This window comes from Globicephala melas, chromosome 8 (assembly GCF_963455315.2).
Source record: "Globicephala melas chromosome 8, mGloMel1.2, whole genome shotgun sequence".
NCBI lineage: Eukaryota > Metazoa > Chordata > Mammalia > Artiodactyla > Delphinidae > Globicephala > Globicephala melas.
The window spans coordinates 64,796,606-64,823,318 of record NC_083321.1 but is presented as its reverse complement, the minus strand read 5'-3'; the positions used below and the strand labels follow the sequence as shown (position 1 = coordinate 64,823,318).

General features: G+C 36.3%; 1 protein-coding gene across 6 annotated transcripts in view; it reads left to right on the top strand.

Annotated features, from left to right (window-relative positions):
* The window catches only part of GRM5 (glutamate metabotropic receptor 5), a 549,516-nt gene that overhangs the window by 196,002 nt on the left and 326,801 nt on the right, over positions 1-26,713 (top strand). For all 6 annotated transcript variants that reach the window (XM_030835853.2, XM_060303882.1, XM_060303883.1 and 3 more), the window contains one exon: positions 16,114-16,363. In XM_030835853.2, coding sequence (XP_030691713.1) covers positions 16,114-16,363 — 250 coding nt within the window. The remainder of the gene's footprint in view (positions 1-16,113; positions 16,364-26,713) is intronic.

The following is a 26,713-nucleotide window of genomic DNA, read 5'->3' as shown; positions in this document are numbered from 1 at the left end:
GACCCATAACAAGGGCAAACAGTGCTCTGGGATCATGACCAAAACTGAACAGTCCGTGTAGGATGTAATGTCCACTGCCACCACTTTCAAGTTACCATCGTTTCTCACCTGGACTGCCTCATTAACCTCCAAACTAAGCTTCCTGCTTTCTCTCTTATCTAATCTCACATGAAGTAATAATGTGTCAGTGTTTTGTCTTAAAGACCACAAAGCATAATTCCAAAGACCATCATTCACTTTGTGTTCCATGTGAATGTCAATACTCTCTGAGCAATATTACCGAGTGGCCCTGCATACTATCATGTCTTTGCTTCCATTGTCCCTATCCTAATTCAGTCCCTTATTACTACTAAATTTGTAATTATAAAACTCTGTTGTTTCTCTCTGGACCATCACTCCACTCTCTTGTCTCATTATTGCTAGAATACTCTTTCTTAAGCGCCGTTCACGTAATGTCACTACTTTCACAAACCCCTTCTAATGTACCTCTTTATCTTATAAAATAGGGTCTTCCCCATTGCGATCCTAGCCTACTTCTGGTCCTCCCTTCTTATAGCCTCCGCAGTGGGAAGACTGGATCTTCACCACACATTTACCCACCTCAGCCTGCCTGTGTCATTCTGTGTGCTCCATCTGGAATGCCATCTCCTGACTGCCAAAATCCACTCCTTTTGCAAGGCCAAACTTAAAATTCTACTTTATGCACAGGCATTCTCCTGACATATTCAGTCAGAAGTGATATAATCTTCTTCTCTCCACCATCAGACTTTCACCTTTATTGTACTGGATCTTTTTACAAAGGAAGTCTCTATTATTGCCACTGTAAGCACAGTGGCCCTTTAAAAGCCCTAGAGTAACTGAAAATATGACAGATATTGGCTAGCAGAATCTTAGGAGATTCTATTGGCATAGTCCAGTGTTGGTGCTGGCAATAACTTGTGGAAATATGCATAAGAGAATTGTTAAATTTGCAGTAGCCTTTTGTTAAGCATGGCCATTATTAAACATTAAGTTATATTACATAAATTATTTTAAAGAAGTAAAATATCAGAAAATTCTAATTAAAAACATTATTACTAATGATCTGACCACATTTTACTGTCTTCTGTACTCTTTAAGCTATTTACAGCCATAGTATTTATATGGTCAATAGACTATATATTGGTATGCCATTGTGCATCTTTTTCCAGCTCCATGTTCAGTCACCTACCATTGGTAGCTTGAAATTAGTCATAGTGGGAATATTTACACCATGGAAATGGGCACGCTAAAAATCAAGACTTGATTTTTATTGTCTAGACTTAAGAAAGTGATGAAGAAAATGTTAATTCAGATTAAACGTAGAAGTGTGTCATGTCTGTAACCATCTTGGGAATAGCACAATATAAGAATATAAAGGAATATTCTAGTTTTTGAAACTATTTTTCAGTTTAGCGAAGGAGTTACTTGTATCATTGATTGGTGAGCCAAGTTCTGACATACAACTTATTTGGTTTCACTTTCATCAAACATCTTAACATATATAAAAATCTCAGTCACCATTCATGTCAGAAATACACTGATTAGTCGATTGTAACCATACATTGGCTACTGACAGAAGATTTTGGCAAAATTCAGTGAAGGCATTTTATAATAAAGAGGATTGTATATTTTGTTATTTCTAAATTGTAAGCTACTTTATTTTATAATCAGTAAAATTCGTAACACACACACACACACACACACATACACCCTCTCCAGAGAGGTAGTCGTTAAACATTTACCACCAGATGTCCTTCATATCATGGGAGTCAAGTAAACTCCTTGTCAAAAGCTAAGAAACAGAGGCATTTGCAAATAGTTTAAATAACACCAGTGTTTTCCCTCTCCTGTATCAGATGTCACTTAAGATATCACTTCACATCTTGACTTCGCTGATTTCTAGCTCTTTGTTCTTTGTTTTACTCTGGGCCAATGATGCAGTGACCAACTTTACGTGGACTTGAAATAATTGCACATGGGTGCAGCTCAGTAGTGCCTTGCCTCCTGTCTGCTGTACCCACCTCTGACTATCTCCTGAGGCGCTACCTTGCTAAGGCAGCGTGGAGCCAATTCATGATAAGAAAGAATATGGGAAATAATGCCCTGTGGAGGCAGTCTTTAACCATTGGCAAGTAAGAGACTGAGGACATATTCTTCTCCCTTCCTCCTGAACACAGCCTTGAGAATCAGTCTTTATGACCTCTGAAAGATGGTCCCACGAAATGAGCAAACAGCCTCAGTGACCCACTCTTGTATTAGCTTCCTCTCCTTCCCTCTCACTCTTTGTTTCCCTCAGCCTTGCGTTATGCAGGACCGAGGCTAAGATAACTTGTCATAATCATGTGGGGCAGGTGGAGAAAAGCTTGATAACATCTACTTCACTTGACTAAACTAGCCCTTTGAAATAGGGCATAACTAAGCTATTTGCCATTCAAATATAAAAATTAAAATTACCCAGACATCATTGAAGAGGGAAACAGAAGGTGTAAAAGAATGTGTAGTATGTAGGTCTCATCACCTGTGTCCAATTAGAAGCAATTTTTCCTTCCTTTGAATTCTAACACTGATGTCCAACCAGTACTTTGTACCTTTATTATGTTATATACATATATATGTATACATATGTACGTGTGTGTGTATATCATATATGGATATGAATATCTGTCATACATATACAAACATATATAAAAATGCCTATCTTTATATATATACAGACATTCTTATATCGGCCCCCTCTATATGCTTATTAATGTTATATTAACTGACATATTTATTTATGTACCTGCCCCCTCCTCCAGCCTTATATAGTTTTTATTTTTTTATTCATTTCAATAAATTCTTGGACATTGAGTGGGATTCCTCTTAAAGGTATTGAATCTGGGATCAATGGAAACTGCCTAAGATTAGGAAACTAGTAAACTGGTCAATCTTCCTCCAACTACCCCCTTTTTTCCTCAGATTAAGCAAGAGTTTTAGTAGCATTTATCAGTATATAAAACCCTGGAGTCAACATACAAATGCTTGAAATTGGGCTTCTTTCTAGAAGAGAGCTAAAATCACAACCCTTGTGGACCCAGGCCAGGAAATTTTTGCCCTTGCTTTAGAACAGATACTCCTTGGGAATTTTTGGTATTTAAAAAAAAAAAAAAAAAAAGGGCTTCCCTGGTGGCGCAGTGGTTGAGAGTCCGCCTGCCGATGCAGGGGACACAGGTTTGTGCCCCGGTCCGGGAAGATCCCACATGCCGCGGAGCGGCTGGGCCCGTGAGCCATGGCCGCTGAGCCTGCACGTCCGGAGCCTGTGCTCCACAACGGGAGAGGCCACAACAGTGAGAGGCCCGCGTACCGCAAAAAAAAAAAAAAAAAAAAGCAAACAAACAAAACAAAGCAATAATTGGTGACTCTAATTAACAAGGAACTGTACATTTCTTCCCCACAGGGTTCCAATTATTATCAGTAAAATTTTTAATTCTTTTAGAAATATATTTAGTGAGTTTTGTTCTCTTTGGCTTGATACATATGGTCAAAATGCATGTCTTGTGTCTGGTGGAAAGTTATTGCCATTATCGCAATCTTTTAACAAATGGACATGAGTAACTGGAGGAGGAAAATAAAATCTTGATCAGAATAAGCAGATCTTACAAAGGGTGGAATATCTCAAAAGACCAGCTGATACTTAATATAATGTCTGAGAAATTAGGTGGAACAGATGACTGAATGAGGAATAGTTACATAAGTAGCAGAATTTCCCACTTTAGTGAAGACTAGTTTTCATAATGTTACCTAACACCTTTCCAGTAACTCTGCATTAAGTAGAATTTCTGACTCTTGAAACATATTTAATTTTACAAAGAAAACTTAGCTTGGGAATTATCCACAAGATTCAGCGATGAAATTGGGAATGGAATGTATATTGAGAAACGGAAAATGGAATTTGAAATGGAGTATATATTGAGAAACAGAAAATTGAAATTTGAGCAAGCACCTGTAAGAAAAATGAATAAAATGGCTAAAATTCTATAATTATTACAACTTAATAAAACAATGTAGGAGGCAGCTCTAAAATCCCACTTTGTGGATCCTGTGTATATTATATTATAGATAAAGAGACAAATTCACAGAGACCATGCAGGTGATAAGTTGAAGAACAAGATTTCAAACACTATCTCCTCACTCTGTCCAAGGCACAGGTTACTAAACTGTGCTGCCCTTCCTCAGGTCTTATCTAAGTCCAGTTCTAGCCCTTTTGGGTCACAATGAATGCAGAGTAGCTTCCATACCAGAGCTTCTTTGCACAGCTATTCATAGTCACTGCTCAATAATAATTTATGAATGACAAGTCAATGAACCTTGAGGGCTATGCTAAGTGAAATAAGTCAAGCAGAAAAACACAAATACGTATGATCTCACTTCTTTGTGGAATAAAAAAGCCAAGCTTATAGACACAAAGAGTAAATTGGGGAGTTGCCCAGGGCTGGGAACGTGGGGAAAATGGGGAGTTGTTGGTCAAAACATACAAACTTCATCTTATAAGATTAATAAGTTCTAAGAATATCATATACAACACAATGACTGTAGTTAACAGTACTGTATTGTACACATGAAAGTTGCGAAGAGAGTAGATCATAAATATTCTCACCAAAAATAAACAGATAACTATGTGAAGTGACGGATAGGTTTGCTAACCTCACTGTGGTAATAATTTCACAATAAATATGTATATCAAATCATCACATTTGTACCTTAAATTTACACAATGTTATATGTCAATTATATCTTTATAAAGCTGGTGGAAAAAGTCAGTACTCATCTTCTAAAGTGCATTTATTCAACAAATACTTAGGCCACCAAGGCTCTGGAGAAAAAAGGGTAATTCATTAAGATGTGATCCCTTTTGTTGATTAGCTCACAGCCTCGTAGAAAGTCAAACTAATAAATAATTACAATAAAACATGAAAAATCTTGTGACGTCGAAGTGAGGGTTGGCAATGAGAGAACAGTAGAGGATATCTACTTTGAATTAGGGCGCTAGAGAATTCTGTCACTTTTCCGCTGAGTCTCGAAGTATGAGCAGGAATTAAACAGAAGAACATCTCAAGAACAAGGAGTGTTGTGAAATTTAGAGATGTGAAAAAGCATGGTGTATTTGGTGGTCTATATATTCTTTGGTATGGCTGAAGAATGTGCCATGTATTCAATACATAAAGAAAAGACAAGCAGTGAGGCTGGAGAAAGAGCCTAGATGATAGATAATAAAAGTCCTGGATGTCATAGAGTGTCCTAAGAAGTTTACATTCTACCCTGAAATGTATAGGATATAAATCTTCTCTTTATATGTATAATTCAGTACTCTCTAATAAAGATATAATTCTAGCCATGTGTGTGATTTTAAGAAAGGGTAAAAAGAAAGAAGTGAAATTAATTTTTAAGCCACATTTAATTTACCCCAGTACATCCAAAACTTTGTCATTTCAACACATAATCAATATTATCAAATATTAATGGGATATTTTACATTGTTTTTTTCATACTGTCTTAGAAATCTATTTTGTTTTTATGCCGACAGTGTCTCAGTTTGAATTAGCTACATGTCAAATGCTTATTTGCCACATATGGCCAATGGCTGCCATATTGGACAGCAGAGGTCTTATCTACAGATGACAGTCACTAAGGCCATAATCCTAGAACACAGCATGGATGACCCCCTCCTGAATGGAGCTCAGAATTTGGCAACAGTAACAACAGCACAGCCATTACACTACACTTCAGTTCCTTCTACTCATTTCTGAATCCTCCAGTGAATGATGGTCCAGACAGATATTTCCAAAATGAGTTCCTCCTCTCAGTACTGTGGTAGTCACTGAGTTCTTCCAGAGGGATTCTAGCAACCACAGAACGCACACAGTGCAGATCTCAACTGGAGAAGGTTGTGGCAGAGGCCACGAGCTGCTGTCAAAGAAGTTACTTCTTTTGAGCAAAGGCTGTCAAGTGTGAGCGGTTTTGGCTGTGCGGCAAAGGATTTTCTGCTTTCAGCTGGTGATGAGTGAATTTCTGTGTTGTCATTAGATCCAGTTAGAATCGAGGATCAGAGGTGACTAGTGAGATAGAACAGAGGCGCAGTGAAAAACTCACCAACCTACCCGACCCGTTGACACACAGTTCCATACAGAGATTTGTCCTTTCTGTGGAAATGGAATCTCTCTTAATGAGACATGCACTGCAGCAGGTTTCAGCTCTGAAGTTGACAGCTTACAAAGAAAGCAGAGGAAGTTGAATCCTGGAAGGTTAGAGTGGGAATTTGGGTCATAGCTTCTGTCTCAACTTTTTATTTTCCTTTAGGAAGAATAGCCAGAAAGAATCAAGGCAAAAACACCATTTTTTTTAGAAAATTAATAAAGTGATATGTTTTCACTTTGCAGATCTCAATTTAAGCTATAGTAACAAGTATTTTAATAATTAAAATACTGTATAATTTTAAATATAAAAATCAAGCTTTTCCATTCCCGCTGTCCCTCTGAAGTCCTTCCTCCCTCCACAGCGAAGATTTAGGTAATTAGTAACAGGTGTATGGCGTGTCTGTTTCTGAAAGCCTCCTCTTATTTGACAGGTCTTTGTCTATAGATAAGCTACAGTTAAGCATTGTATATTTTGTAGGAAGACTCTGATGTTTAAATGTCAATTCTCAGTAATGATATGGATTGGATCATTTAGTGCTAAACCACACGTGTCTATAATATTTCTAGTAATTGGGCAAAAAACTTATTTGTTAAAAACTATGTTTGCTTAGATGAATTCAATTTGGTAGTATCTGGCATTGGATTCAAATGAAATACTTAGTGGTGGGTGAGCACCTTTGGAAGAACCACAGAACTAAATTGGGCAATTCTCTCTCAGTGCTTCAAAGGTAATAATCTACTGTAGGAAAAGAGCATGGGCTTTGAAATTTAACAGATGAAAGATGAAATTTCAGCTCTTCTGCTCACTAGCTATCAATTATTTGGCAAATCTCTCAGCATAAACTCTCTGTTTATAAATGTGGAAAATATTAGCTACCTCATAGGATTGGTTGGTTTAAATAATAATAGTAAGAGTTACTATTATGACTATTTTTATTTGAAGTGACTAGTACAGTACTTGGTACATATTATTAACCTTTTACCAGTTAATTCCACAAGATCTAGATAAATGTTGTTGATGATGATGATGGTGATTAAAACTATCAGGTACTGTGAGTGCTTACTCTGCCCCATGTTCTGGTCTAAGCACTTTCCCTAAGGTGCCCCTCTCTAGAAATAAGCAAACAAAATCCCTCCTTTGATTTCCACATTCTCTTCCAATTACCATCATACTTCTTGGCTCTTCTTCACTGCCAAACAACTCTCAAAATAAGTTGTACAAATCTACTGTCTTCACTCTCTGACTCCTATTACACACTGCTTACTCCTTTATGGCTTTGACTGTGTTGCCAAAATCAGTGGATTTTTTAATAGTCACACTGTTTATGTCCAAAAGAAAGTAAAAGCACGTTGTTATTTTCGTTCCCATAACAATACGTTCTCTTGGTTTCTTCTTCTCCATTGTCTTTGTCAGCTTTGCCTTCTCAATTAATGCATAAATATTTGAATTCTTTAGGGTATAATCAGAGCTCTCTTCTTTCACATCCTACACTTTGATCTATTACTGTTGCTATCCATATTCTGATGATCCCAAATAGTTCCAATTTTAACTTCTATTTTCTGAGCCAGAATGTCCTTATTCAATTTCCGATTTGGCATTTCTACTTGGCAGAAATTTAAAAGTAAATTAAAAATAAATTCTAAAACTTGATTTTTTCTCAAAACTTATTTCTCTTTCAGTTTTGTCTATCTCAGTTCAACCCAATTGTATGAACTAGAGTTATTGGAGGGACTAGATATCACAACTTTTGATTCCAAGGTTCAGCAACCTACATTACAGAACCAAAGATGACACTCATACTTGCTGTAATCAACATGGGTGACAGTTATAACTCTCATATATTTTTACTTCATTGATTTGATTTCATGTTATCTGCCATGTATGAATTTGAATGGTCAACTTGTACCTTTGCTCTGAAGATCAGACTTCTTTTTCTAGCCCCATTCCTGGTAGCCAAAAGAAAAATTCAGCAACATAGTATACCACTCAGTAATGCACTTGGTGCTTACTTTTCTGACAATATCTTATATCCCCGGTTAGTATTCCCATAAATAATATTTTTATATGTAGTCCAAAATCTAAGTTACTAAGTTATGCTCTACTAGCTTTATTTTTCTGAATTCACTATTGGAGTGTTGATTGAATGTTGCTTACATACTCCATGCCTGGTGTAATGCCTAAAGTGAATTCGCTAAATGAAATCCTTCTAGTACTTCCAATAATAAAACACCCCGGATGAGATTCAATAATGTCCTGCCTCACACTGAGTACTCTGCTATGTGGGTCATGTCATAGAAAAACTCAAGGGTAAGATTTGGGGAAAAAAAAAAAAAAAAAAAGGAACCAAAACTTGGAAATCTGTTTGTTAGCAAAGATTTTCATGGCAAAGGCATTTGCCATAATGGAGTGGAGTCTTGATGAGAGTATATGATATATTTATATATAGTTTTGTTGTGAGGATAGAAACACCTACATTGAAGAACTTTGTTGTCTAGTGCCAGGAAGTAAATGTAAACAAATGAATGCAATATAGAGTTTGAAATTGCCATACTCATTGTACATGTGGCTATATTGGGAAAAGACATACATTTTTGAAAAGGGAAACATCTTTATAAAGAGATAGTAATAAAATAAGAAGATGTGTTTCTCTCTCTGGGTTTTCTCCCTCCTGGCTGTTTAACTAACCACTAGATTGACTAAGATACAGCACACTCAATATGGGCAGTTTTGGCTAAGATCCCTTGATGAACGTTTATGGCCCCATGAAAGGATGGGAAGTGGTGATTACACTGACTGATTAATCCTACCCACACATATTTTAGGGGGATGGTATCATGCCAGGCAGTAACTCCAATGAGAAATGGCAGCATTTTTCTTCACTAGTAGTTGTCAACAAAATACACTGTTTATAATAGCAACAGGATATTAGGAGTAAAAGCCATTTGGAATGTATTTATAAATTATTATTTATATTGAGAATCTTAATCTCCTTTTTGAAAAAAAAAGACAGTTTGGGTCAAATAAAAGGGAAAAAAGCTCTAATATGGAAGGCCAAGCTCAATAGCTTTTTTTTAAGAGAATTAAATTTCCTAAAGTGAATACTTTCTGAAAGAGTAGTTTTTACATTTTTTTAGCATCCACTTGATGATTGTATTTGAACAAATAAATTAACTCTTCCAAAATTTTACCCTTATCTTTCTGTACCATATTTTCTATTCAAGAAATCCCTGAATAACTATTATGTGATGATACATAATTAAATAAGTGCATCTGGTACTCTCAAGGGGCTTACAGTTTTGGAAAATAGCATATACAAATATATCCGAAATATAATAAATAAATATATAAAGCAAGTAAGATAAATATATGTACAGAATATAGAATACAGAATTTATATTTCAAATTAAGTCTAATACATTATCATACTTAGCACCATAACTCATTATCTGACTCTGGGAAATCTCCTTAGAAGTCCCCTAATGAAACACATTATATGAAGTGGATTATGTTTTCCTAAGGAAAAAAAAAAAATAATATCATGGGTTATAGTTTTAATCAAATTCTCAATATCAAATAAATCATTAGTATGATCAGCCTTGTCATAAAGGTGAAGGAGGGACTTCCCTGACGGTCCGGTGGTTAAGAGGTTAAGACTCTGCGCTTCCACTGCAGGGGGCGTGGGTTTGATCCCTGGTGGAGGAACTAAGATCCTGCATGGTTAAAAAAAAAAAAAGTGAAGGAACTACAATTATAAACTTTTCTAGCAATTATAAGTAACAAAAATTATGCTCTTCAGTATTATAAAATAGATCACTTAGGCTAAAATGTGTAAATATCTAGAGTCTACCACGTGCCTAGTATCATACCTGTACGTAATTAATTAATCCTTGTAAAGCATGGTGGAGTATGTCAGTTTAGTTCCACAAGCATCGCTAGGTGGCGCTATGGAGAAGATGTGGTCTATATCCTAAGTAAGTTACATACAGTCTGGGCAATTGAGTTGAACCAGAAAGAATGGGTAAGATTTCAACATAAAGAAATGGGAAAAGGGTATTCCAAGTAGAAAGAACATCATGAATAAAAGTAAATAAGTGGGGACATGTGAGCCATCTGAGCTACACATGAAAGAGCATAATAAGAAGTAAGACCCCCCCCCTCAAAATGAGACATAGGAGATGATAAGAGGTATGTTCCCAAGTAAGTTGCTATGAAGGGAATAATGAGGGTCTGATTATGGTGGGAGAAGTAAGAGTACAATGGAAAAAAGGAAACGAATGTCAGAGAAAGGAAAATTATTTGTTATCTTTTTAGTATGATTCTATTAATTTAATTTTTATTCTTACAGTTTCTTCAACACACATATTTATAAATTTGAGCCATATCTCCAATAGATACTTTGCAAGAAAAATACCTCATTTACCAGATGTAGCCTATCTATGTTGCCATTCTTTATTATCTTTATCCAGAAGTATGTTTAAGCCACAGTAGCACAGTATCTACTGAAAGTGAAGTGGTACCACCTGAAATAGCAGTGGTCTATGGTTATGCATTGCATACTAAAGGATTGTTCCATGCCTGTGCCTTTAAACATAAAGTGCAAAGAATCTCTCTTAGGTTAGAAGAAAGATTTAAAGTTATTCTTTAGCAAGTCTTGTTTGCATTGTGTACTTTGTAGGCACAAATGGAGTCAGATGCTTCCAGATCCCAGCTGACATAATACAGGTCAAATAGTACTAGTGAAAGCAGCTAGCTTTAAATAGCATTTGAGGTTAAAATATTAGAATCTCTTATTATCCAGGGGAACACTGAAGCCATTGGGAAAAAATCTAGATGTTCTGACTGTTTTGACTATTGTACAATTCTGTCCTTCAGATTTTAAGTGGAATAATATTACATAATCACTCAATAGAGTGATACATTCTAGACACAAATGTTGCAATTCTGATGAGAGGTAGGATAATTAATTGCACAAATATTTTCATCTGGCAAATTCCCACTTGGTGCTGATTACTTTGTACCACTCATTCATTCACTTATTTTTTTACTCAACTTGTGTTAGTTATCTTCTAGGCCCCTTTGAGGAATTAAGAATACACAAGAAATTATTGTTTTACTCAACTTGTGTTAGTTATCTTCTAGGCCCCTTTGAGGAATTAAGAATACACAAGAGAATAAAATTTATGTCCCAAAGGTATACAGTCTTAAAGGAGCAGACACAAGTAAAGACGATTTTCTATTGTAAGATCAAATGAGGAACGTAGGAAGGGATACATAGGTTGGGCAGACTTTGCAGAGGAATTCCTTGAGCTTGATATTAAAGGAACAGTAAGTAGAAGGTGATCTGACAGGAGGAAGGAAAATTAACTGGACTTTTCTATTTTAATTTAGATGTGACATCTTGTTGAAAACCATCTCAACTGTAAAGTCTTTCTGGCATACTAGAAATGACTAATATGATTTTAAGTAGAGCATCTGCTCTTAGAATAAATGTGAATTAAGCATTCTGCCATGGCTTCAGGTTTGGTATCTTTCATGATATAAGAAAAAAAATAACCTTGATCCTATTTTACATTTTTATCCATTAGGCTCTCATTCTGTGGTTGAAATGGAAAATAAAATGCGTACAATGTAGCCAAATCTAACTGATGTGATAGAAACATAGAACCAAAACAAAGTGATAGCTAAGCAATTGAGATAAAATTTGATTCTGATCAATTTTGCTCTATAATAATTCTATTTACAAAATTAGCTACCCCCAAGTTCTCAAGTTATTTTCATTATAGAGAGTGTATTTTAATAATTGCATGTGAGTATATCCCACCAGAAATATACAAAGATATCTAAAAGTTATAAATTAATATTTACTCTTACATTTGATTTAAGGAAATTACAGGAAAATTTTATCCTCACTATCAGCATGCTGAATTTCTTTTTTCAGTAATGTTCACTTGGCATTCCATTTTAAATGTTCCATATCTCTCTGCAATTTCAATAACTTTTAAGTCTGTTATTTAAAATTTTTTCATCAAACTTGTACTTTAATATTTTTCAAAATCATGTCATTCAGAATGGCTTAAAGTAAGAAAGAGCACTTTACGTTTTTCTTTTCTGGTTTTCACTTTCATATTTCTAAGTAGTATGAATATATGCTTACTTTTTTTTTTTTTTTTTTTTTTTTGCGGTACGCGGGCCTCTCACTGTTGTGGCCTCTCCTGTTGCGGAGCACAGGCTCCGGGAGCGCAGGCTCAGCGGCCATGGCTCACGGGCCCAGCCGCTCCGCGGCACGTGGGATCTTCCCGGACCAGGGCACGAACCTGTGTCCCCTGCATCGGCAGGCGGACTCTCAACCACTGTGCCACCAGGGAAGCCCCTACGTTTACTTTTTTAATGCCTACTTTTTAATTTATGGAAAGTAGACATCTCTTAATTCACATATATTCTTATTTCTTCTCAATATAATTGTATTATTAGATTAATCTCATTTTTTTTCAGATTCAAATAATTCTGTTAATCATCTCTCTCTTGCTTTCTGTATATCTTAACTTCCAAATAGTGAGTGGAGTATTTTAATAACCTTCCCTTTCTCATCAACTCTCCCTGCTTCCACATCTCAACCTAAAATCTTCCTCTGTTGTAATTTCCATTGGAAAGGTTGGTAACATATATTTTCTATTGCATAATAAGTTTTCTACCTTGCCTATATGTGGACTTATACAGTTGAAAATTAATAATTGACATTTGCATCATTACAATTATAAATAGTGTGAGCTAAGAGTCAAGTCGGACTATGATTACATTTTCTTCTCATAATTCCAAGCCACAGACCCTCTGCTACTTAAAGAAGAATGTCTAATAGATTCCTTCTTACTTTTGCCAGATGCTTAGTTGAAGCCACAGACTAGTTTCATATTTTACACCATATCTTCCTTCTTCTATCACCTTTGTTTCCTTGTTGGAAAAATAAATCTTTGCTTCCTCACCTTTTTTCTCATTCTATACAGTGCTTGAAATCTATTTCATTTTCTTCAAGAAGCCTATGAAATTTTTATAGTTTCTCCTTTATTTATTTATTTATTTATTTTCCGCTATGCGGGCCTCTCACTGTTGTGGCCTCTGCCGTTGCGGAGCACAGGCTCCGGACGCGCAGGCTCAGCGGCCATGGCTCACGGGCCCAGCCGCTCCGCGGCATGTGGGATCTTCCCGGACCGGGGCACGAACCCGTGTCCCCTGCATCGGCAGGCGGACTCTCAACCACTGCACCACCAGGGAAGCCCTCTCCTTTATTTTTAAATATACAATTCTAAAATGTAGTCATTATATCAACTACTGAAAATCTAAACACTACAAGCTTCCCAATTTTATTGGAATACATATTCCCATTTTTAATTCCCAACTTAGAATGGGTTTCTTTTATTAACTCAAAATTAGTATTCTGCAGAAATTTTTATGTTACACATATATTGCAACTGTTTCCTGTTTTAATTTTAAAGAATAATTCTTGGGCTTTGCTCTAACAAAATCATATTTCCCCCACTAGTTTAAGCTTATTTTTTAGTCTATTGTTCAGTATTAATGCCATTTGCTCCATGATTTGTTTTAGTTGCTCCAAGAGAGGGCATCTTAACTTTGTCTAGAATATTCTTTATAACCCCAATATGTGCAGTTAATTAGGTTCAGGCTATCTATAAGATATTTTACATACATAAAATATAATATACAAAATACCCATATATTAGGCAGTGTTATCTGTGATTTTCCGGTGATAAAGCTGAGATTTAGAACAGCCCAAACTACATTAGAGCTCGGATCTCTCTAATAACAAAGTTCTCTATTGCAAGGTGCTTCTATATATAACTTACTGTATAAACAAAAAAAAAAATGTTAAAACAAGGCTGTTGGGGAGGTGCTAAAGATTATAAATCTGTCAGGTATTTTTTGTTGTTTAACTATGAATATACTGAGAATTTTCATTATTGCCATCACAATCACTATGCACCTCATATCAAATTATTTATCCAAATGCCCCAGCGTTAATTAAAGCATCAAGTGCAGGGTAGTCAATTGAAAAATAGAGTTGGCTAAAAGTAATCAGAAAATAATAGATTACTCAGGTTAGTGTAAGACTAATAATTTAGGCCCCTTTGCACATTTTTCAGGAAGAGCCCTTTAACCTTTGTTAATTGCAAAATAACTACATCGCCTACCTGCCGTCATCATAGAGGTTTCTTTTTGCTTTAATTCTGGAGAAGAGGGAAAGATGCAGCTGGGCCTACCAGTGTTTTTGGCTGGGACTCAAGCTGGCCTGTTCTGCTTTGCCCTTTACAGTTTGTTCATGAGGATAAACTTACACAAAAACCCACCCTCAAAGTCTGAGGCTCTCATTTGCAACAAGGCACCCCTGCTAAGATGGAGCACACACAGGGCCAGGAGGGAGAGGATAGATTTTCAAATCAAGACTCTGCCATCTGCTTGTTAAATGTGAACGTCAGTTTTATCAGCTGCGAAGGGAAGATAATAGTACCTGTATCACAGAGTTGGTGTAAGTAGCATGAGCTCATATATATGAACTAACTTTCCAAACATCAAAATGTTACATGAGTATAGTTATTTATAAGTTATGTCTATTATCATCGTACAGTGAAATGTATGCAGTCGAATGACTTGTACTTGCTTGTTCATTTGAGATTAACTCCTCCTGATGAAATGCCATTTCCTAGGTCTAGTTGATTGCTAGGCCACTTACATCCCACAGCTTGGCTGTCTTGTGATAGTCTCCTGTATTTCTCAAATCAATCGCCCTTACCCACCTAATCGTTTGAAAACTCAGAAAACGAACCTGTCATAATTCATAGGGCCTCAGAAGGCTCCCAAAATATCTAAACTTGAAGCATCATGACCTTTAAATAGGAAAGAGAAACACAGATATAATTGGGCTTCTGAGTCTCGTAAAAGTCAGCCGTAGAAGAATGGAGGGAGCAGAATCTGCACTCTTAGGCAGATGTGAATGGAATGGAACTTTCCACCTACGGGGGATATTAACTCTGGGCCACTGTAAACCTAACTGCCTCATCTGTTTTCTTATCTGTAGAAGGAGGTCATAATATATTTTTCAATATATTCTTCTGAGAGTTAAATGAGGTCACATATATAATAATCTTGACACACTTCCTGGCCTATAAGTGATTGTCAATATTGATCCCCATGTTCCATAATTTTAAAAGACCACCATCAGTCCTTAACCCCAAAACGTTGCAAAATACTTTGGAATTATTCCCCCATATATCGGTAATTTTTCAATGGTTATATATAATAAAACTTTAAATGTTTTAAATGAGCTAATACATTTATCTGTGACAAGACTAAAATCTCAATCAAGGATCTGGAATTTTCACTTGGGATAAAACCACAAACTCTCATGATTATTTATGAAATATATGGATAATATTCTATAAAATAAAATACTCTAAGATATTTGTACATCTATACTATATAAAGTATATGTATTGCATCTGTGTATAATGTCTTGAAACACAAAAATCTGAATCGGTGGGGTAAGAAGATCATATAATGAGAAACAAAATGAAGTGATACAGAATGAAAAGATAGCAGATAAATATTTTCCATCATCTCACATTAGAATATGAGTTTTTTTGAGTCAAAGGGGGAGCCAAATTGCTTGTATTTTTGTAATATTCTCTCTGAGTGAAAAAGTTTTAAAAGATCAATGCATATATGTATCCTGTAGTTTCATTGTAAACTGCCCAGATAAGCAAGTCAGTGAAAAAGCAAAACCTCACTCAGGTCTTCAGGTTCCAGATCCAACACTACCAGGTGACCTTCATGCTCCCAGCACTTATGCGTTCCAACTCTACCCAATGAATCCAACATTCTCCCCTCTGCTTATCTGTTTCCACACAGGCAACTACGGAGAAAGTGGGATGGAAGCGTTCAAAGATATGTCAGCCAAGGAAGGGATTTGCATCGCTCACTCTTACAAAATCTATAGCAACGCGGGGGAGCAGAGCTTCGATAAACTGCTGAAGAAGCTCAGGAGTCACCTGCCCAAGGCCCGGGTGGTGGCCTGCTTCTGCGAGGGCATGACGGTGAGAGGTCTGCTGATGGCCATGAGGCGCCTGGGGCTGGCAGGAGAATTTCTGCTTCTGGGCAGGTAAGTGACAAGGAGAAAATTCACATGGAAGTAAAGTCAGGAATTTGGGAAAATCAAAGGGTATCTTTTGGTGCCTAAAGACAGATGCTTTGGAAGCTTAATCTGTGTAGTGGAAGTAGAGCTTAAAAATCATAAAACACCAGAGCCTGAAAATAATCATGGAAAATAAGTAGATATGCCATGTGCTGATTACTGATAATAACAAGAATCAACATATGAAAATGATGAGTCCTTCAGTCCTCAAAAACTAATTGTAAGGAAATGAGAAGGATTTTTAAATTCTTGCATAATTCCCTTGGAGGTAAACACATTTCAAACTTTATGCTGTTGCTTCTGAAATTGATTTTGAGAATGGCTATGTAAGCTTGTTTTATAAGATAGAATCTTAGACTTTGGGGATGGAACGTGAGGAATTGCTTCTAGAACTAATTGTAAAACCATTCGTAATTTGACTCATTATTTTCTATTGCAAAAGTGTTATCACGTCGCCTGATCACTCACATTGTTACCAGAACAGTTTCTAAAAGATTAACTTCTGCAGGGACTGACTTTCATTATCTGGATAATGCACTTGATTGGCACAGCTCAGCTCATTTCTTCCTGATCCTGTTGAGTCAGCGTATTAGTTAGGGTTCTGCAAAGAAATAGAAACAGTAATGTATGTCTATGGAGAGAGATACCCGGGAGAGTCAGTGTTACAGCTGTGGTCTGAAAGCTGGCAGGCTTGAGACCCAAGAAAAGCCAATGTTTCAGTTCAAGTCTGAAGGCCAGAAAAGACTAATATCTCAACACAAGCAAGTCATGAAGGAGTTTTACTCAGCCTTTTTCAGGACTTCAATTGATTGGATGAGCCCACCCAATTTAGGGAGAATAAACGTCATTACTCAGTCTACCCATACTAATGTTAATCTCATCCAGAAACACCCTCATAGACAGAATAATGTTTGGCCAAACGTTTTGTCACCCTGTGGCCCAATCAAGATGTCACATAAAATTAATCATCACAGTCAAGTCAACACCATAGTTTTAACAGGAATGCAGTTCACCATTTCATACCTTTAAAAAGTTACCATGTTATCACATATCTTTTCTCAATAGGTAGCCAACTTAAAGAACAGAGAAAACCTTCAGAACCATTGCATCTTTCTCAGTATTACTGTCCAAAATAAAAGGCCAACTCACTTGTTATTAACTTTTGATGGCTCATTATAGAAAACATGCTTCCTTTATTTGTGAACATGTGTAACTGACCTTCTGTGATCAGACTTCGCTCCTACTCGGCTACATTTTATGACAGCCAGTTTATGTACCTAATTCTTTTCTGTCTGAGCTTATGGCAATAGATTGATGGGACTGTTTTATATGAGGCCAACCATCCTTCATAAAAATGATACTGAGATTCCTTTCTCATCGATGCCATACATTTTGTCTAAAATCATCCCTAGTTGGCAAGAGTGATGCATCAGTTCATTTCATGTAATCCAAGAACATTCTCACTGCCAATATTCTGAAAGTCCAAAGTGCAGTGTTACCAGTGGGATAAAAAGAACAAGAAAGGAAGACGCTGGCTTGAAACAGTCCTGTTTTCCCTTGGGGGGTGGGGAATGGGGGATAAGGGATTCTGTAGCTCCTATCTGCTGCTTTGCCAACATTAATAAACAAGTCAGCAGCACTTGTTTTTCAGCCATATGTTATGTCACAAACAAATGCTTTTTGATCGCATGTACCCAAGAAAAATAGGTTGATATCTACTGTATTTGCCATTTTCCATCTACATTTTTTGCCAGCAGCATCACAAGGCCAAAATTCAGTATTTTGTATATTTAAAATTTTATTCTGTATATGCTGTTTATAAGAAGTTCTTTTCAAATCATTTCATCCATGAAATAATAGATTTATAACCTTTAATTATATTTCCTAATTCTCTCATTTATTGGCCAATAATAATTCAACATTTGCTTGAGCACCAGTTCATCTTTGAGCAATGTTGTTAGAAAAATCCTCCTTTCTCTGAATTTTAAAAATGTCTCTCTGTAGTTTCCACATCTTGGATCATATTATTTTCTTTGCAGGTGACATGTGATACTCTTTACAGTATTTGGAAACAACATTATGGTCCTTAGTCCCCTTCATCTTCTCATGAAATTCCCACTTCTTCCATTCCTACTTCTTCATAGTGAAAAGGCACTGTGGGTATTAATAAAACCATTTATCAGGACCATTTATAGGATCATTTATCAACTGCTGTGTGCCAAATACCGCACTAGCCACTTTACATGCATTGTTTCATTTAATTATTCATTTGACAAATATTGAGTGGCTAGTATCTGTTAAGATGCTTGGAATACATCAGTGAACAAAATAGACAGTAATCACTACCCTTATGGACTTTACAGATGATAAGTTAGATAGAAGGAAATAAGTGCTGTGAAAAAAATCTAAGAACAACTTGCATGATGAGTACTATTATCATCTCCATTTTATACACAAGGACTCTTAAGACTCAATAAATGCTGAGAAATAATAATATGATATATAGACGTATGCCATGAAGACAAAATTTTAAATGTCTATGTAAGTCTAGAAACTGAGCAGTTAGCACTACGTTCTGCTGCTTCTTAGTAAGTTTAAAATATTCCTGTTAGTAAAAGTGGAGGTCTAGGACACTGAGCAGAAAAGCAGAACTTAATAGTTGTAAGAGAATTTAGAACATCTATCCACTCTCATTTTACAAATGAGGAAACTGATACCACAAACATTTGAATGACATGGTCAAGGTCACACAAAAGCCCAATTACCATGACTCAAAATCTTGTGCTTTTCTCTACTAACCTGTCTCCTATAGAATAGAAACAGGGGAGAAGTTATAATCTGACAGCAAATCCCTGGTTCTTCATAGACCCTCGGTGGAGAAAAAAGAAACTATCCTAGATAATTCCAATTGAAGTTAGCATTTTTATATTAATGTTCCCTCCTAAAAACTCTTATTCAACTCACCCTATACTCCTCCTAGAATTTTAAGATAACTTTGTTTACATATACTCCCCAATCTCTCTTTCTGCTCCTTCCTTCCCCTACCCCCAACTCAAACTTGGGTGGATAGTTCCTATAAACCAGAAGTCAAAGCTAAGAGAAAGACTCTATATTCAGAACTTCCTAGAGGTTTCCACATTTCACAGTTACTTAAAAATCTATCCAGCTGCCTTGGGACAGGCATGTTTAATGGGGTCATTCAACTAAAATGTTAGGCAGGTCTAAGAACTCTGCTGCCAAGACAACCTCATCTATCAACATACCTCACCATCTGTGTTGCACATCTGTAGAATGTTAGAGTGACATAGACCTGGCCACTGGGTCTTCTCATTTGAACTCTGGTTAATCTGTTGTCTTACTGACAATAAAAATGTCCTCTCCAGGTCCCGGAAATAGTCTTGCTAAACACTTTAGCCCTGGCAGCAGGATGAGATCAATAATCTGAATGGTAATGACATTTCTAAAGGGGCTTATTTTTCTAGAATGGATACAGTGTTTTAGATCTTGACTTGGGAAAATATTATTTGAGATGTATTATTCACAAGTTGTAAGCCTAAAAATGTGGAAACAAGGACCAATTTTTAGCAAATTAACAATGTAAAGATCGTTTTATCTTATCTATGATTAACTAAAACTATTTAGCTAGTTGAATTAAGAATTTCTGTCCTTCAATGTTATGATAGTTACCAGGACGCAAGAAAAAATGTACTTAAATTTCAAAACTAATTGGGAATTATTACCAGTGTTTCTTTTCTTTATGCACAGGTTACTTATTTCAAGCCACAATTTTTTTAGCTTTTAAAATGTTTTCTTAAATTGAAGTATAGTTGATTTACAATGTTGCATTAATTTCTTCTGTACAGCAAAGTTATTCAGTTATACATATATATATATATATACTTTTTTTTAATATTCTTTTCCTTTATGGTTTAATCTCAGGATATAGAATATAGTTCCCTGTGCTACAGAGTAAGACCTTGTCGTTTATCCATTCTACATATACTAGTTTGCATCTGCTAAGCCCAAACTCCCATTCCATCCCTCTCCCATCACCCCCCCCTTACCCTTGACAACCATGAGTCTGTTCTCTACGTCTGCGAGTCTGTTTCTGTTTCGTAGATACGTTGATTTGTGTCATATTTTAGATTCCACGTGTAAGTGATATAATATGGTTTTCATCTTTCTTTTTCTGACTTACTTTGCTTAGTATGATAATCTCTAGGTCCATCCATGTTGCTGCAAATGGCATTATTTCATTGTTTCTTATGGCTGAGTAATATTCCATTGTATTGATATATATGTACCACATCTTCTTTAACCATTCATCTGTTGATGGACATTTAGGTTGTTTCCATGTCTTGGCTATTGTGAATAGTACTGCTATGAACATAGGGATGCATGTATCTTTTTGAATTATAGTTTTCTCTGGACATATGCCCAGGAGTGTGATTGCTGGATCATATGGCAACTCTATTTTTAATTTTCTGAGGAACCTCCATACAGTTTGCCATAGTTGCTGTACTATTTCACCCCTCTAGTTGGTCACAAAGCACCAAACTGATCTCCCTGTGCTATGCAGCTGCTTCCCATTAGCTATCTGTTTTACATTTCATAGTGTATATATGTCAATGCTACTCTCTCACTTCGTCCCAGCTTCACCTTATCCCTTCCTGTGTCCTAAAGTCCGTTCTCTATGTCTGCGTCTTTATTCCTGTCCTATCCCTAGGTTCATTAGAACCTTTTTTTTTTTTAGATTTCATATATATATATGTTAGCATATGGTACTTGTTTTTCTCTTTGTGACTTATTTCACTCTGTATGACAGACTCTATGTCCATCCACCTCACTACAAATAACTCAATTTCGTTTCTTTTTATGGCTGAGTAATATACCATGGTATATATGTGCCACATCTTCTTTATCCATACATCTGTCAATGGACATTTAGGTTGCTTCCACATCCTGGCTATTGTAAATAGTGCTGCAGTGAACATTGTAGTACATGCCTCTTTTTGAATTACGGTTTTCTCACGGTACATGCCCAGTAGTGGGATTGCTGGGTCCTATGGTAGTTCTACTTTTAGTGTTTTAGAGAACCTCTATACTGTTCTCTGTAATGGCTCTATCAATTTACATTCCCACCAACAGTGCAAGAGGTTCCCTTTTCTCCACACCCCCTCCAGCATTTACTGTTTGTAGATTTTTTGATGATGGCCATACTGACCGGTGTGAGGTGATACCCCATTGTGGTTTTGATTTGCATTTCTCTAATGATTAGTGATGTTGAGCATCCTTTCATGTGTTTTTGGCAATCTGTATGTCTTCTTTGGAGAAATGTCTGTTTAGGTCTTCCGCCCATTTTTGGATTGGGTTGTTTGTTTTTTTTATATTGAGCTGCATGAGCTGCTTGTAAATTTTGGAGATTAATCCTTTGTCAGTTGCTTCATTTGCAAATATTTTCTCCCATTCTGAGGAGTGTCTTTTGGTCTTGTTTAAGGTTTCCTTTGCTCTGCAAAAGCTTTGAAGTTTCATTAGGTCCCATTTCTTTATTTTTGTTTTTATTTCCATTTCTCTAGGAGGTGGGTCAAAAAGGATCTTGCTGTGATTTATGTCAGAGAGTGTTCTGCCTATGTTTTCCTCTAAGAGTTTGATAGTGTCTGGCCTTACATTGAGGTCTTTAATCCATTTTGAGTTTATTTTTGTGTATGGTGTTACAGAGTGTTCTAATTTCATACTTTTACATGTCCCTGTCCAGTTTTCCCAGCACCACTTATTGAAGAGGCTGTCTTCCCATTGTATATTCTTGCCTGTTTTGTCAATGATAACATGACAGTATGTGCATGGATTTATCTCTGGGATTTTGATCCTATTCCATTGATCTATATTTCTGTTGTTGTGCCAGTACAATACTGTCTTCATTCCTGTAGCTTTGTAGTATAGTTTGAAATCAGGGACCTGATTCCTCCAGCTCCATTTTATTTTCTCAAGATTGCTTTGGCTATTCGGGGTCTTTTGTGTTTCCATACAAATTGTAAAATATTTTGTTCTAATTCTGTGAACAATGCCATTGGTAGTTTGATAGGGATTGCACTGAATCTGTGGATTGCTTTGGGTAGTATAGTCATTTTCACAATGTTGATTTTTCCAATCCGAGAACATAGTATATCTCTCCATCTGTTTGTATCATCTTTAATTTGTTTCAGAAGTGTCTTATAGTTTTCTGCATACAGGTCTTTTGTCTCCTTAAGTAGGTTTATTCCTAGGTATTTTATTCTTTTTGTTGCAATGGTAAATGTGATTGTTTCCTTAATTTCTCTTTCAGATTTTTCGTCGTTAGTGTATAGGAATGCCAGAGATTTCTGTGCATTAATTTTGTATCCTGCTACTTTACCAAATTCACTGATTAGCTCTAGGAGTTTTCTGGTAGCATCTTTAGGATTCCCTATATATAGTATCATGTCAACTGCAAACAGTGACAGCTTTATTTCTTCTTTTCCGATATGGATTCCTTTTATTTCTTTTTCTTCTCTGATGGCCGTGGCTAAAACTTCCAAAACTATGTTGAATAATAGTGGTGAGAGTGGGCAACCTTGTCTTGTTTCTGATCTTAGAGGAAATGGTTTCAGTTTTTCACCATTGAGTATGATGTTGGCTATGGGTTTGTCATATATGGCCTTTATTATGTTGAGGTAAGTTCCCTCTATTCCTACTTTCTGGAGAGTATTTATCATAAATCGGTGTTGAATTTTCTCGAAAGCTTTTTCTGCATCTATTGAGATTATCATATGGTTTTTCTCCTTCAATTTGTTAATAAGGTGTATCACATTGATTGATGCATATACTGAAGAATGCTTGCATTCCTGGGATAAAACCCACTTGATCATGGTGTATGATCCTTTTAATGTGCTCTTGGATTCTGTTTGCTAGTATTTTGTTGAGGAGTTTTGCATCTATGTTCATCAGTGATATTGGTCTATAATTTTCTTTTTTTGTGATATCTTTTTCTGGTTTTGGTATCAGGGTGATGGTGGCCTCATAAAATGAGTTTGGGAGTGTTCCTCTCTCTGCTATATTTTGGAGGACTTTGAGAAGGATAGGTGTTACTTCTTCTCTAAATGTTTGATAGAATTCTCCTGTGAAGCCATCTGGCCCTGGGCTTTTGTTTGTTGGAAGATTTTTAATCACAGTTTCAATTTCAGTGCTTGTGATTGGTCTGCTCATATTTTCTGTTTCTTTCTGGTTCAGTCTTGGCAGGTTGTACTTTTCTAAGAATTTGTCCATTTCTTCCAGATTGTCCATTTTATTGGCATATAGTTGCTTGTAGTAATCTCTCATGATCCTTTATATTTCTGTGGTGTCAGTTGTTACTTCTACTTTTTCACTTGTAATTCTGTTGATTTGAGTCTTCTCCCTTTTTTTCTTGATGAGTCTGGCTAATGGTTTATCAATTTTGTTTATCTTCTCAAAGAACCAGCTTATAGTTTTATTGATCTTTGCTCTCATTTCCTTCATTTCTTTTTTATTTATTTCTGATCTGATCTTTATGATTTCTTTCCTTCTGCTAACTTTGGGGTTTTTTGTTCTTCTTTCTCTAATTGCTTAGGTGTAAGGTTAGGTTGTTTATTTGAGATGTTTCTTAAGATAGGATTGTATTGCTATAAACTTCCTTCTGAGAACTGCTTTTGCTGCATCCCATAGGTTTTGGGTCGTCGTGTTTTCATTGTCATTTGTTTCTAGGTATTTTTTGATTTCCTCTTTGATTTCTTCAGTGATCTCTTGGATACTGAGTAGTGTATTGTTTAGCATCCATGTGTTTGTATATTTTACATTTTTTTCCTGTAATTAATATCTAGTTTCATAGTGTTGTGTTTGGAAAAGATACTTGATACGATTTCAATTTTCTTAAATTCACCAAGGCTTGTTTTTTTACCCAAGATATGATCTATCCTGGAGAATGTGCCATGAACACTTGAGAAGAAGGTGTATTCTGTTGTTTTGGGGTAGAATGTCCTATAAATATCAATTAAATGCATCTGGTTTAATGTGTCATTTAAAGCTTGTGTTTCCTTATTTATTTTCATTTTGGATGACCTGTCCATTTGTGAAACGGGGGTGTTACAGTCCCCTATTATTATTGTGTTACTGTCGATTTCCCCTTTTATGGCTGTTAGCATTTGCTTTATGTATTGAGGTGCTCCTATCTTGGGTGCATAGATATTTACAACTGTTATATCTTCTTGTTGGATTGATCCCTTGATCATTACATAGTGTCCTTCTTTGTCTCTTGTAATAGCCTTTATTTTAAAGTCTATTTTGTCTGATATGAGTATTGCTACTCCAGCTTTCTTTTGATTTCCATTTACATGGAATATCTTTTTCCATCCCCTCATTTTCAGTCTGTATGTGTCCCTAGGTCGGAAGTGGGTCTCTTGTAGACAGCATATATAGGGGTCTTGTTTTTGTACCCATTCAGCCAGTCTGTGTCTTTTGGTTGGGGCATTTAATCCATTTACATTTAAGGTAATTATTGATATGTATGTTCCTATTCCCATTTTCTTAATTGTTTTGGGTTTGTTTTTGTAGGTCTTTTCCTTCTCTTGTGTTTCTTGCCTAGAGAAGTTCCTTTAGCATTTGTTGTAAAGCTGGTCTGGTGGTGCTGAATTCTCTTAACTTTTGCTGGTCTGTAAAGGTTTTAATTTCTCCATCAAATCTGAATGAGATCCATGCTGTGTAGAGTAATCGTGGTTGTAGGCTTTTCCCTTTCATCACTTTAAGTATGTCCTGCCACTCCCTTCTGGCTTGTAGAGTTTCTGCTGAAAGGTCAGCTGTTAACCTTATGGGCGATCCCTTGTATGTTATTTGTTGTGTTTCCCTTGCTGCTTTTAATATGTTTTCTTTGTATTTAATTTTTGCTTGTTTGAGTAATATTGTCTTGGATTTATCCTGTGTAGGACTCTCTGTGCTTCCTGGATATGACTGACTATTGCCTTTCCCATATTAGGGAAGTTGTCAACTATAATCTCTTCAAATATTTTCTCTGACCCTTTCTTTTTCTCTTCTTCCTCTGGGCCCCCTATAATTCCATGTTGGTGCATTTAATGTTGTACCAGAGATCTCTGAGACTGTCTTCAACTCTTTTCACTCTTTTTTCTTTATTCTGCTATGCAGCAGTTATTTCCACTATTTCATCTTCCAGGTCACTTACCCATTCTTCTGCCTCAGTTATTCTGCTATTGATTCCTTCTAGAGTATTTTTAATTTCAGTTTTTGTGTTGTTCGTCACTGTTTGTTTGCTCTTTAGTTCTTCTAGGTCCTTTTTAAACCTTTCTTGTATTTTCTCCATTCTATTTCCAAGATTTTGGATCATCTTTACTACCATTACTCTGAATTCTTTTTCAGGTAGACTGCCTATTTCTTCTTCATTTGTTTGGTTTGGTGGGTTTTTACCTTGCTCCTTCATCTGCTGCATACTTCTCTGTCTTCTCATTTTGTTTAGCTTACTGTGTTTGGGGTCTCCTTTTCGCAGGTTGCAGGTTCGTAGTTCCCTTTGTTTTTAGCCTGGTCCCAGTGCGTGAGGTTGATTCAGTGGCTTGTGTAGGCTTCCTGGTGGACGTGACTGGTGTCTGTGTTCTAGTTGGTGAGGCTGGATCTTGTCCTTCTGATGGGCAGGACCATGTTTGGTGGTGTGTTTTGTGGTGTCTGTGAACTTAGTATGACTTTAGGCAGCCTCTTTGCTAATGGATGTGGTTGTGTTCCTGTCTTGCTAGTTGTTTGGCATGGGGCATCCAGTACTAGAGCTTCTGGCCATTGGCGGGAGCTGCGTCCTAGTGTTGAGGCGGAGATCTCTGGGAGAGCTCTCGCTGATTGATATTATGTGGGGCTGAGAGGTCTATGCTGGCGGTCCAAATTCCTGGACTTGGCTCTCCCACCTTGGAGGGTCAGGCCTGACATCTGGCTGGAGCACCAAGAGCCTGCCAGCCACATGGCTCAGAAGCAAAGAAAGAAAAAAAAAGGAAAAAAAAAAAAAAAAAACAGACAGAACCCCAAACCAAATGGTAAAAGCAAATATAAACAGACAAAAGCACACAAAGAAACACACACACACACACACACACACTCATAAAAAATATAGAAACAAACAACCAACAACAGCAACAAAAAAACAAACAGTGAGAACCCTAGGACAAATGGTAAAAGCAAACCTAAACAGATAAAATCACACAAAGAAACATACACATACACACTCACAAAAAGAGAAAAAAGAAAAATATATATATAAATAAAATTTTAAAAATAAAATAAAAAAAAGAGACCAAC